The following is a 12,927-nucleotide window of genomic DNA, read 5'->3' as shown; positions in this document are numbered from 1 at the left end:
AATAAATTTACATTAAATATATATGTGCTCATTTACAGACAAAATTGTCTAAAATGTGACATCATAATCGAGGTAATTCCAAAACATCCTTCCCACATTCCGTTGGGTCATCTGCAAACATCTCTCCTGCTCAGGTGTGAGCCCATTCTGGATGGGTCAGTTCTGAATGGTAGCAATGGTTCTGAATGAATGAGGAAGGCAGTTTCCTTCCCTTGATGTGTTCAAGCAGTCCTTGACACCAAGGCTCATCTTAAAAGACCCCACCTAGTTTTTCTGGTCTGTCTTTGTGTTATATGGGTTTTCTGGAAACAGACCAAGACAGGAATTCAGGTGCCTGTCATGTACTGAGGAAGGGATCTTCAGAGAAGGGGAGTGGAGGAAGCAAGATGGGGCCAGGGCAAGGCCTGAGCAAGGATTTAGTCTCAGACAGCGTTTCTCTTTAGCCTGATCCCAAGCTCTGGAGTATAAATTGCACTGTGGATTTTTCCCTCTTTGAGGCAAGGGTGTCTAGCTTTTATATTTCTGTGTTAGTCAGTCATTGGCTGTCTGGGATTGGCAGTAAGATTTGTGTGGCTTCCAGAGAAGGTGCCAGGTGCAAGCCCTTCAGCCATTGCTGGTAAAGGGGATCTAAGAAGGCATCAGTGGTCATGTTACCCAAGAAAAGGAGTTAACAGCACTTGATTCCCTGGGATCACAAATGCTCACTGTCCAGCTCTGGAAGCCTCTGACAATCAAATGCTTTCAGCTTCATAACCAAGAGCCCAGGTTAGCTCACCAGTAGTTAGGGACAGCAGGGTTCCTTCCCTCAGAAGAATAATACCTGGCTAGAAGGTGGCCCTCCAGCTGAAGTCATGTCCCACAGAAAGACTGTTTTATGCCCCACAAAATAAAGAGTAAAGTGAAGATTAGTTCTTAGGGTTAAAACATGAACATGAAGTTTACGGCTTCAGGTCACTGATCTCTCCCTTAACCATAGACTGAGCATGAGAGGACTTGCAGCTACAAAATAGAGCATCCAGGCTTCGACCGCCGGCTACCTGGCCCTCTGCAGACGCTCACTGGATACCTGGTGTTTCCTCCTTGTTTTGAACACAGCAGGACTGCTGTCCAACTACCTTGATGTCACTGACTTTTAAAATGCATTTCAATTATTTAACAGTAAAGTTAAAATCAAGATATGATCAAATAGAAAGCATCACACCATCCAGCACAATTTTTAGTGCTGAAATTTTGTTGGGTTAAATACTGTTTGGAAATCGTGGGCCACCAATGGGATGTGGAATTCCACAGTATTTTTGACCTATAAACGAATTGCCTTTTCCATACTTTGGCCAAAACATTTTCCAACCAGCATGGAGTGTTATTTGTGCCTCACAAAAAGAAGTCTCTAGGGAGATTATTAATCATTTTAATAGATGCTTATTTGCACCATCATATTGTAGTATCTCTCTGGGTCTTGTATATTTTTAAAAAGTGCAATTCTCTGGATGTTATTCTCAGATAAGAAACTTTTTTAAGGGCCTTATATACATGAAAATGACACTGTCTTCAGCTCAAAACATCAAATATTCCAGCCATGATAAATTTCATTAATTTGAACTATTTTGGACTATCCAAAGTGAAATATAGAATTCAACATGATGAATGTGCTAATTATTAAATAGCTTTCAATCATTTTTTTCAAATATGTTGTAAAGTGGACTTCAGTTTGAGGTCAAATTATCTTTAATTCTGAGATACTGTTAACTTAATTAGCAAGGGGTTTTTACATTTATTTTTCTTATTTTGACTTAATGTACTTATTATAACTTTGTATTCATTGATAGGTGGTCTCAAGACATCTACAAATGGCTGTTTTATTAAAAAAGTAATTTTTTATGCCATATGATTAGTTAGCCTTCTAAACCCACACACTGTGTGTATGCTATGTGTGTCCACTTTATCAAACTACTGAGAAATAAAATTAATTTATCATAGCACTAAGAAATACATATAGAAACTGAGAAGCATACATCTATTCTTGGATCATAGAAGACATTTTAACAGAAATTACACACTATTTATAACTGAATGACAATTCAAACACTATCAATGTATGTAGAAGGTATTTTTAGTGATATTTACAGTGAAAATTATAACCTAGGTGTATATATTTTTTAAAAGACGTGAAAATTTATGAGCTAACCACTCAAATAAAAAGGGTATAAAATTAGAAAAACAGAGTGAAACATCCACAAAAACAGAACTTGTTGTTTGAGAAAAATACTAAAATCAGTAAACTTCCAGTAAGACTGATCAAGAAGAAAGAAAGAAAGTAAAAATTAGTGATAATAGGAATGAAAAGGAGAAATAACTACAGAGACTATAAACTTTTTTTTTTTTTTTTTGACCGGTAAGGTGATCGCAACCCTCGGCACGGTGTGGTCTGCACCACGCTCAGCCAGTGAGCGCACCGGCCATCCCAATACAGGATCCGAACCCACGGCCTCGGCGCTACCAGCGCCACACTCTCCTGAGTGAGCCAGGGGGCCAGCCCTATAAACATTTCTAAAAGCCAAGGCTACTGTAAATATCGCCAATGAATATGGAAGGTTAGATGGAAATGGAATGGAAAATTCCCTAGAAAAATGTAAATATTTAAAACGGATGAAAATAGAGAAAACCTGAGCAAGCTTGCAACTATTACAGAAATTCAACCAGTTATAGGTCTATTCAGTCATGAAAAACATGCCACCTCACCAATAAGATGACGCTGTTCATACTTCACCAACTGGCAAGTCTAGTGTGCACCCTAGAGACATATTTGTCTGTATGCACAAGAAGATATGTACCAAACTTCATTCATTCATTTATGTATTCCACAGACACTGTGCCAAGCATTGCAGGGCCCTAAGCACCGGATCGCTGTAGCATTATTTGGAAACAACCTACTTTTCATTAATGGTAAATGGAAATACTGTAGTCTGTTCATAAATGGAAAAACACAGCAGATGAAAATAATGGAGTAGGCTGAAACTCAGATATATCTCTCAAACGTGAAACTAAGGGATAAGTTATAAAAAGAATATGTTACTATTTGGGTAAATTTTGAAAACACATAAAGCAATACTTGCAGCATCAGCCTCACATGGGAGCTTGTTAGAAATGCAGAATCTTGGGCTCACTCCAGATCCATTGAATCAAACTCGTGGAAGTGGGCCCAGCAATCTGCATACATGATAGTATTTCCAGGTGATTTATATGCACAGGAAAGTTTGAGAAGCAGTTATATATACAGTTGACACTTGAGCAACATAGGTTTCAACTGCATGGATCCACTTACATGCAGGATTTTTCAACCAACCTCAGATTGAAAATACAATACCTGTGGGATGCAGAACCCATGTATGCGGAGGGCCAAGTTTTCATATACACAGGTTCCAAGAGGATTGACCACGGACTTGAGTATCCACGGATTTTGGTGTACACTGTAGGGGTCTTGGAACCAATCCCCCAGATACTCTGATGGACGACTCTATATCACACATGGACACACTCATATGTAGATGAAAATATTAAAACATAGATGAGAAGGTCCACACCGAATTTGGAATAATGATTACCTCTGAGGAGAGAGGAAGGAGGGAGATGGAATCAGGAAGAGTACAAAGGGGGTTTTGATTATATCTGTAATAATTTATTTCCTTTAAAAATATGGGATAAACATGGCAAGACATTAATACTGGTCAATCTAAGTAATATGTACACAAGTGTTTTTTATATTTTTATCTATACGTTATATGCTTGAAAGATGCTGCAATAAAAATTAGGGAAAAGGAGAAATAATCCCATCCAGATAATGTAATGGAATGTAACTTTCTTATTTGCTATAATATTAATTCCAGTCAATGTCATGCCAACTGTTATTTGTACCCATTACTTTTAGGCGAGTCAGGGAGTTAAACAGCTGCAACACTAAAAAGTTTCTGGAAGAAAGAAAGAGAGTAAGTACTTTTTAATTTTCTTGGCATTCTTCTTTTTAAAAGCTATAAACAATGACTCATGCTTAGGTACCAGACATCCAGCTAATTTGCTTAATTTGATTTTTGTGTACATTAAACATTCCAGCTTCTCTTCTTTGCTCCCTGGAAGCTAAGTAATCTCTCACTAAAATCTTTAAGGGAATTATTTGGCATCATTTTATTCAAAAAATAAGACTAAGTTTTGGTCTTGCATAAATCCTCTGTTATTTGCTAAGATTTTAGCAGGAAAGATCTCCCCAGTAAGAATTCCCAGTTTTCAGGCTGTTTTTCTTTCTTTTTTAAAATTATGATCTTCCTCATTTAAATTATAAAGTTACAAGTCATCTCTCATCCATAAATTTTAAGATTACAACCTAAAGTTTATCAGAATTTTTTTTTCTGTTTTTGGCAGCTCGCAATGAAGCAGTCCAAAGAAATGGATCAGTTGAAAAAAGTCCAGCTTGAACACCTAGAATTCCTAGAGAAACAGAATGAGCAGGTATTTTACTTAAAATACGTAAAAAGATGTAGGCAGCCAGCCAGCTTCAGGACGCAAATGCCATAGCTCATAGTGACCCTTGTACCAAAGCCAGTGGCCTGATAGTGTAATGGAAAGGTGGCTGAAAGGATTTGCTGCCTATTACTGTATTTTCTCCATTTCATCTGAAAAGAACAGACAGTACCTTTTTTGGAGCAGGAGAGCAATGTGGCTATAGGGAAAAAAAGAATAAAAAGTCAACATTTAAATATATTATGAAGATTCTAAGAATGACATTATTAAAAGTGAAAGATGAGAAAAAGAGAAGTTACAAAAATATTTCTCTATTTTCATTTAGAGTTTTATAATTTGCAACCTACAGGCAAGTGATATTATATTTAAAAGCAAATGAGAGAAAACACTTATTTTCAACTTCAATCTACAAATGAAGGTATAAAAGCTTCCTAGAGCTTACAAGTGGGATCAAAAGTCATGAGCCTCCATAACTCTACAAACCACTCAACATGAGTGGATACCATACTCAGCAAGAAAAAATATTAAGTAAAGAAATACATACAAATAAAGAGTTATCCAAACTCCAACTGTTTAGGAGGGCCATTGGGCCTCACCAACACCAAGATAAGTGTATTTTTACCTGCCACATAGCAGAGTGGGCTCCATCCCAAATGGGCTACAGCCATCAGCCTTCCAACACTGTCATTTCAACTTGATAAAATACTGGTAGCTTATATGGCAACATGAGCCTCAGTAGTAGTTTAAATTTCAGTCTTTCTCAGTTCAGATTTCACTGTTTAGGTGTAGTTCCTTTGAAAGTTGCTATTTCTAGGTAGTTTACTTCAATTTAGAAGCTATAAAGAGGTTTTGATGAAATATATTCTTGTACTACCTTGTTCTTCCCTGTTTCCTCCCATCTGTAAAGCAGTCCTATTTAAGCTATATTTTTTTCAGAGTAAGTGGTTTCCATTGAAGAATACTTAAATAGGAATTACACTAAAAAGTAACTTTGAGAAAGTAAAATAAAACCATAAAATCTTTTTTTTTTTTTTTTTTTTTTTTGTATTATTGCAATTGGGTAACAAATAAATCCAACTTCTGGCTTCAGATTTTTTACTTTTTGGTGGACAGAAATGTTATTCATTAATATACTTCTGAGTTATGTTTCACATTTACTTGTCAGCTAAATGCTCCTATTCATGAACAGTCCACTGAACCCCAAGGGGAACAGTACATGTTTATTTTCCCTTAGGTTCAACTCATTCACCAACTCATAGACATATTACATTCTGGTAAAAGCTACCTACCTTATGTTTTTGCTCTTAAAGCACTTCTCAGGAAGTGTTCCTGGGGGGGGGGGGGAGAATGGGAATATGAAAGGGTAAAGCCACTGTCTCCAAAGCCTTAGAATCCACTTCAGGGATTCAGGGATGGATGGGGATAAGAAGGTTGTTTTTTGTTAAATCCTCCTTAGAAGGAGGGCACAATGAAAGGTAAGGCACAGTTATGTTTTAGTTAACTAAATTAAGAAACTACTTAGAAATTATTGTGTTGCTTAGCAACAAGTGTGACTAAAGACTTTAAATGTGCTAAAAATTACTCATCACTACAATAGTGGTGTATACCAGAGCTAGAGAATACAGTTGTCTAGTGTTTCTAGTTTCAGAGCCAAAGTATGAAAAAAAATCACTTTGAGCTTTTATGCTAATAGATGGGTAATTCAAACCACACCGGAGTTCTTGCATTAAAATACTAGATTAGATATAGCTGTGTCAATTGGAGCATGTTGGGAAGATGCTGGCTTTTTGTTCCAAAAATTCATATAATGTCTTATAATGTGTCACGAATAATGTCTACCACCCACAACTGATACTTTGAGTCACAAAAGCTAAGGAAACTACAGAACATGAAAAGACTTGAGAGCTGATGAAGATTTAATAAAATTCAAGGAAAAGAAATTCAAGATATCATATTGATGCTTCTGGCAAATGTAGAATTTGGACTTGAATTTCTGCGTTAAGTTGCCTACACAAATATGGCATGTTCAATAACAAATTCAATCCCAGATCTTTCTAGTACATATATTTTTTGGAATTTAAAGGTCAGAAAGCTCTCAATTCACAGTTACTCTGAGCGGTAAAACCCTATCATAGGCACAATGCAAAAGATAGAGTGACTCCATTTCTTCCCTCATACAAGACCAGACCTGGCTCCCTTCATAGCCAATTAAACATTTTGTTAGCAAAAACTGATTCCAGTCTCCAGACAATTCCAAACTTCTAGAACAATCTCCCAGATGATTGTGAAACCCCAAGACTTCTTTTTCCATTTCTAAGCCAAAGATAAATTAATTTAAACATTCTCCCATAATATTCCTCTTTAAGGTTTCTTAGTGCTTTCCTGTGACCCTACTCCTGTAAACTCCTACAACCCTCACCCTCACCCCAAGAGAAAACCATGGGATTATCTACTTATTAACTAGACCAGTGTTGAGGCAACTGGCAGAAACAACTCAAGTGTCAACATGTTTCTGGATCCTAAGCCTGTATCTCCTTCGTAAGCCACTTTATGGCTTTGTCTACTTGGTCAGGCAATTATTCACTTAAAACTCTGAAGGTCAGGATTTTTTTCCAACTTCAGCTTTCCCATAGACCTCCCAGCTACACAGTATCTCATCCGTCTTGACATGTACCATTTCAAACATTAACAACTCCATTACTGTCACACTCAAGTCTTAAAAATTGATTTTTGTCATCAATCTTATCATTTTAATAAAGAAAGGCAAAAGGTTTTGCTAGAAGTCGGGTTCTCCACTTGCTGCCACAGAAGAGAGGTGCTATCTGGGCTGATAGGCATCGGTTGCTTGTTTTGTTCTTTTTTTTTTTTTTTTTTTCTGTTGAGATCAACTTGGGGGAAGTTTGTCACTGATGGGCATGTACATGTTTTATTCTTAGCTTTTTGCTTTTCTGTATATGGTTTTGCATTCATTTTTCAAATTCACTTCGATATTCATTTATTTTCTTTGTTTTGTATGTATGACTCAATTTTGACATTACTATTTTTGTACAAACAGCTTTTGAAATCCTGTCATGCAGTGTCCCAAACGCAAGGTAGGACTGAAACTCTCAAAGCAAGACGTTGCTTTCCTTCTCGACTACATCCACATTCTCGGTGCAGTTCCCATTTATGATTCACATCTGGTCATAACTAACAAATATCTTAAGGGTTTGGATTTTAAAGCTTGACTATTTCATCCTTGGATTTTTGATGTAATATTCAAACCAAAATACCCCAAATCTTTAGAGAATTATTTCTGATGGCATTTTTAGCCAGCATTTTCAACTGCAGATCTGGGAAACAGATCCTGGTAATGAAGACATACCCAGACATCAAACACAAGAGTGATGTACAGTTGTGTCATGTGGACTGACCACAGCTGAGACTGGGTCACAGAGTCAGATCATTCACAAATGTTCATATGACTCCAGTCATTTTTAAAGTACCCCACTAAGAGTTGTTGGTGGTTTTTAATGACAGAAAGTAGGGTCTGCATATAGAAACGTTATATAGTGACTCCTGTCACATTCTCTGCTAAGTCCAGTCTGTCAAGGACCCTAGTCACCTCTCATAAGTAAGGTGACCATATAATTTATTGTCCAAACCAGGATAGTTTTGAGAGGGAAGGGGAGCACTGTTCCTCGTAGCCTGGGCTACAGGAATAAATTGGAATTGTCCCAGGCAAATGGGAATGAATGGTCACCCTGCTCATAAAAGCTCTTGGAATAATCTTTTAATGTCATATAATTCTTACTTCTAAACTGTGTGCAACATTGTCTTTAAATGCTAAAGGGAGAGAAGTGTATGGAGTCTTTTACTACTGTTTACTGAACATGGAAGTATTTAATTTCCAGTGCTGATAATGTTTCACTGTCCTCTCTTACGAATACTGTTTGTGTCATAGTTTCATGTTTGTATATTTTTCTCCATTTCTTCATTTCTCTATTAGAGTATTGCTCTACTTTAGGCATAAAAATATATATATATGTATATCTGGATAGAGGAAATCCATCCCAAATTTACACAGGAAGATGGTGTTATTATATCCATCTCAGTAAAATGAAATTAAGTCACAACATAAAAATAATAATAAGAAGAAAATCACTATATGGTTCGTGAGTTAAACTAATTTTGTCACAGGACTTCATTTGAGAGATTTAGATGCTTCTAATATGATCTATAGAGCTGACCAAACCCTCACATTGACCTTCCATTTAGTTGGAATACCTAAGCAATCATGAAGAGTGACATCAGAGCACTTCAAATCTTCCTCTGACTTATATCTTTATACATCATGTTTCCATTTTTAAGTGCTTTTTATTTCAAAGTGGTATGTCCTAAAAAAAGGAAAGGGGTGCTTTCTTTACTTATTCATCCAAAATATACATGTGCTGGGTTGGGCAAAAGCATCCAGGCTATCAGTTGGAAAGCAAAAGTTGAAATAAACTATTTGATTTTCCCTAGGTTGCAAAGTAATTGTCACCAGACCCTACTCCCATTGGACCCCTTTCAACCTCTTCAACCAGCTGGTTATCTTAGTGACAATCTTAATTTATGAGACTAAATTCACCATCACTTACTTCCTCGTAGTCTGTAAAAAATGAATTACCCTAGTGAAGTAAGCCCACAGGGATAGAATTTGGACAACTGGATTCCTGGAACCCCTACATATTTCTGTAACATCTCATTTGTAAGACACTCCAGCCGAACCAATGTAATATGCTCTCACCTTAAATTCTCCATTAATTACATTCTTGGGGAATTACTTTTAATTAAATTATGGGGTATTTGGGGGATAAATTGTACATAAGCAGAACTTATTCTCAAAGTCAAATCAGCATGTCAGTCTCTAGAAACTAAATTAGTTTGATGTGACATAGTCCAAGTATCAAGTGATTGGCTCAACCTCTTTTCAAGTGGTTTTCCTGGTACTGTGTAGACCAATCCTTCTCAAACTTTAAAGAGCATAAAAATTTCCAGGGGAGCTCGTTAACAGTGCAGATTCTGATTCAGTAGGTCTGGGGTTGACTCCAAGATCCTGCATTTCTAAGACAGTCCCAGACAATGCTGATGTGACTGGTCAATGGACCGACCACACTTTGAGTAGCAAGGCTATAATGAGAGCATCAGATTCATGGGAGGAGAGAGGCCAGGGTTGGTAAGTGCCTTCAGGAGAGGATTTCAACATGTAAGGCCATGTTTCTGATGTTGTAGGCGAAGGAGGTGCAGCAGATGGTGAAATTGGAAGCCGAGATGGACCGCAGACCAGCAACAGTAGTATGAAACTCCAAAATGCAAACTGACACAGCAAAACCGCAAAGTATCAGAAGATCACTCCCAAACTTCCAAACACAAACGCCATAGACGAAAGCTGTTTTCTTTTGTGTTTTATGTGTAGACAAGATGTTACCTGAAACCACAGAGACTTGGGATGACTTACATACTTCAGTTTAACAGTTTGAATATTGAATTTCCTTGGCCAACCAAAAGTACCTACAAATCCACAAAAAGTTACTATTCAGTAAGACAGAGTTTCACCACTGATAATACAACTTAAACATGCTGTAAAACACCATCACAAGTCCATGAGCTTGGTGTTATCAACTCTGCTTTGTCATGCATTAGGACATGTTTGAGCTGCAGCAAACACAGTGCATTAGCAATTTCACGGCAAGTGCATGCACTAGGAAAAAACAAACAAGCAAACAAAAAACTCCCGCAAATTCATTAGCAGAAGTGGTGGTCTGCTAGAAAAATAATTTTGCAGAATTTTTCTACATCTAAGTTACCTCATCAGTAAGTGCCATGTCTCTACCATGCCATAAGAAGCTAATTTCCTATAAAAGTTGTGAAAATTATTAGAACAATAGAAAAATAGAACAGAACCATGTACCTGTGCCAAAACTCATCAGTGCTCAAAGGGGAACTCTGTTAGGCACGTTTAAGAACGTTTACATCTGATGTTCCTTTATAGGAATTGCTTCTGCAAATTCCAGATAACTACAGTTCACTATTACACCATAAAGATTGTGAAGTGCTTATTGGAAAACGTTTGTAAATGTGACCATGTGTAACTTATTTATACTCCTTAATTCACACTGTTATAGAGCAAAATCATCCAAGTATTGCCACATGACAAGATTAGTAAACAGGAATACTAGCACTATGTTTGCATGATGCACAAGCACCAATTAAGACTAACCCATACAAACGCAGTTAGCCTAATGCCAAATAAATACTGGTTAAATACATATATGGCACAGAATATAATTTGACTGTCAAGACTTTTAGCATAATGAAAAAATCTATATATATATGTGTATATGAATTATGTGGGCATTCTTGATACTTCTAGTTTGAAAAAAATACATAACTAATTTAATTTTACACAGAAATATTTATGCAGATTTTCAGAATTTCATATGAGGAAATAACCTTTTTATGTCTGTTAAATATCAAAACAATTTGCTACAATGTTAATCTGCATGGTCTTCAAGCCTGCTGTAGTTGTGTCACAGAGCATGGAAAAGTATCGCGCTGGGAACTGAGCCGTGCCACCGAAGCCGTGAGGAGCGCATGGTGACCTGGTAGTCTAGAAGTACAGATTACTGATTTTATGACACAAAACACCAACGGAACTGCTGTATATGCTTGTACAAACTGATTCTGTGTGTTCCTCTGAACAAAGCAGAGAAAATGATACCATCAATATTGAAATTAAACTTCCAACTTCTCTAATAAAAAATTAAAATACATTTAACGCTCGTCAGAGTATTCGCTCTCAAGATGCTTTATAGTAAACTTTTTGCCTTTTTCACAAATGATCTCTTCATTATTTTCAGAGGGGCCATATTCATGCTGTCAACGTGTTTCTCCCTGAAATAACACAAAATATACAGACTCTGGTTGATTCCCAAATGTAATGTACTTGTTTTTCTTTTACTCATATTTTGATTTGAACTGCCTTCCCATGAAAAAAAATGATTAATATCACCACATTTTTGACTGGCAATTTTCAAAGATTCTGAATGGCTTCTCTTTATCAAATCAAATGGCTTCTTCCAAGAGCTCAACTAAGCTCACATTCTGTAACACTTGACTGAATCCATCACCTGCCTCTTCTTGTCTCTACTTTTGAGAGGTATGACTAGTTTTCTCATTTTCTGATCATTTCTTCTTTGGCTTTTTATCCTCTTTTAGCACCATAAATATATTTTCCAGTGCTATATCCTGAACTACTTTTCTCTTTATTCCACATTACTTTCAGTATTTGAGACATCTTACAACCCTCCCCCACAACCACAAAGGACCCATTGTAGGGGTTTAAAATGTACACACAGCTCAAAGGTACAACAAAAAGATGTCTTTTACTTGCTATTATTAAATTCAAATTGCATTCAAATCCTGCATTCTCACCTGTTATGAAGAAAAAAATCTTGCCAACTAAAATAACTCTGTCTTTAAGCTTAACGAAAAGCTTTCAGGGACATACTCAGTTACTTTAGAGTCAAATCCCACCCCACTCAGGAGGCCTCCTAGCTTCTTTCCCCAGAGGTCATGTGGATATTCAGAGAAGCTCCTGTGTCCTTCTGGCAATTGGGAGGAGCATCAGGTCTCCTGCTGTTGAACTGGTCCTAACCGCCTTCTACTGCAGCCCTGCAAAGCAGGCCCTTCCACCCCAGGGTTCAGGTCTCTGCTCAGCCAAGTCCTCATCCTGGCCTCAGTTTATTTCACCATTCTTCTGGGATATGCAGATTTTCTGGACCTTTTTGGGTTATGGGGAGACCAGAGGTGCCAGCTCAGGTCCATCCATCATCCTTTGATCATTTTTTAGCTACTAGTGCCATGTTGTTTCAATTCCACAGAGGCTTTGAAATCCAGGAGGCTTGAATTTTCTAGAACTGTGCTCCAAGAGGCAAGAAGTGAGCCTGCTTTATTCTGGGCCCCAAGATTCTCTAGGTTTCTCCTACATCTTGCTTCTCTCACCCCTAGGTTTTTTTGTTACACATTGGGAGCCAGGACACTTGAGTGTTGATCCTTACCTTTATCTTCTTGTCAGCCTAGGAAGGATATTCAACTGCCTGTTCTGACTGACTGGAATACACATGTAGTACTGTACTGCTCCTTTCCTAAGGAGATTGCTCTTCCCCTTTGGGGAGCATAAAAAGCCTCATGGAAAAAGAGCCGGATTGCCAAGATAGGAAAACATATCAGGAAGTGTTTCATCAAATCTAAGGCACCATTGATGGTAACCTGCACCATTAACTGTTAAAACACATTTCAATTTTAGGGATGTTAAAATGTGAAAAAAAAATGTGCATCTTGGAACTCATGAAATATGTAGTATTCCAAAAATATTACACAAGCTCCTCAAAC

General features: G+C 37.2%; 1 protein-coding gene across 1 annotated transcript in view; it reads left to right on the top strand.

Annotated features, from left to right (window-relative positions):
- PLCB4 (phospholipase C beta 4) overlaps positions 1-10,695 on the top strand; it is a 404,723-nt gene extending 394,028 nt beyond the window's left edge. Inside the window, exons 36-39 of the mRNA XM_063092112.1 lie at positions 3,926-3,983; positions 4,414-4,500; positions 7,568-7,604; positions 9,766-10,695. Coding sequence (XP_062948182.1) covers positions 3,926-3,983; positions 4,414-4,500; positions 7,568-7,604; positions 9,766-9,854 — 271 coding nt within the window. The 3' untranslated portion in view covers positions 9,855-10,695. The remainder of the gene's footprint in view (positions 1-3,925; positions 3,984-4,413; positions 4,501-7,567; positions 7,605-9,765) is intronic.
- Positions 10,696-12,927: the final 2,232 nt, after the last annotated feature.

The sequence above is a fragment of the Cynocephalus volans genome, chromosome 1, assembly GCF_027409185.1.
Source record: "Cynocephalus volans isolate mCynVol1 chromosome 1, mCynVol1.pri, whole genome shotgun sequence".
NCBI lineage: Eukaryota > Metazoa > Chordata > Mammalia > Dermoptera > Cynocephalidae > Cynocephalus > Cynocephalus volans.
Note: the sequence above shows the minus strand (reverse complement) of the source record. Positions and strands in the feature narration are given on the sequence as shown.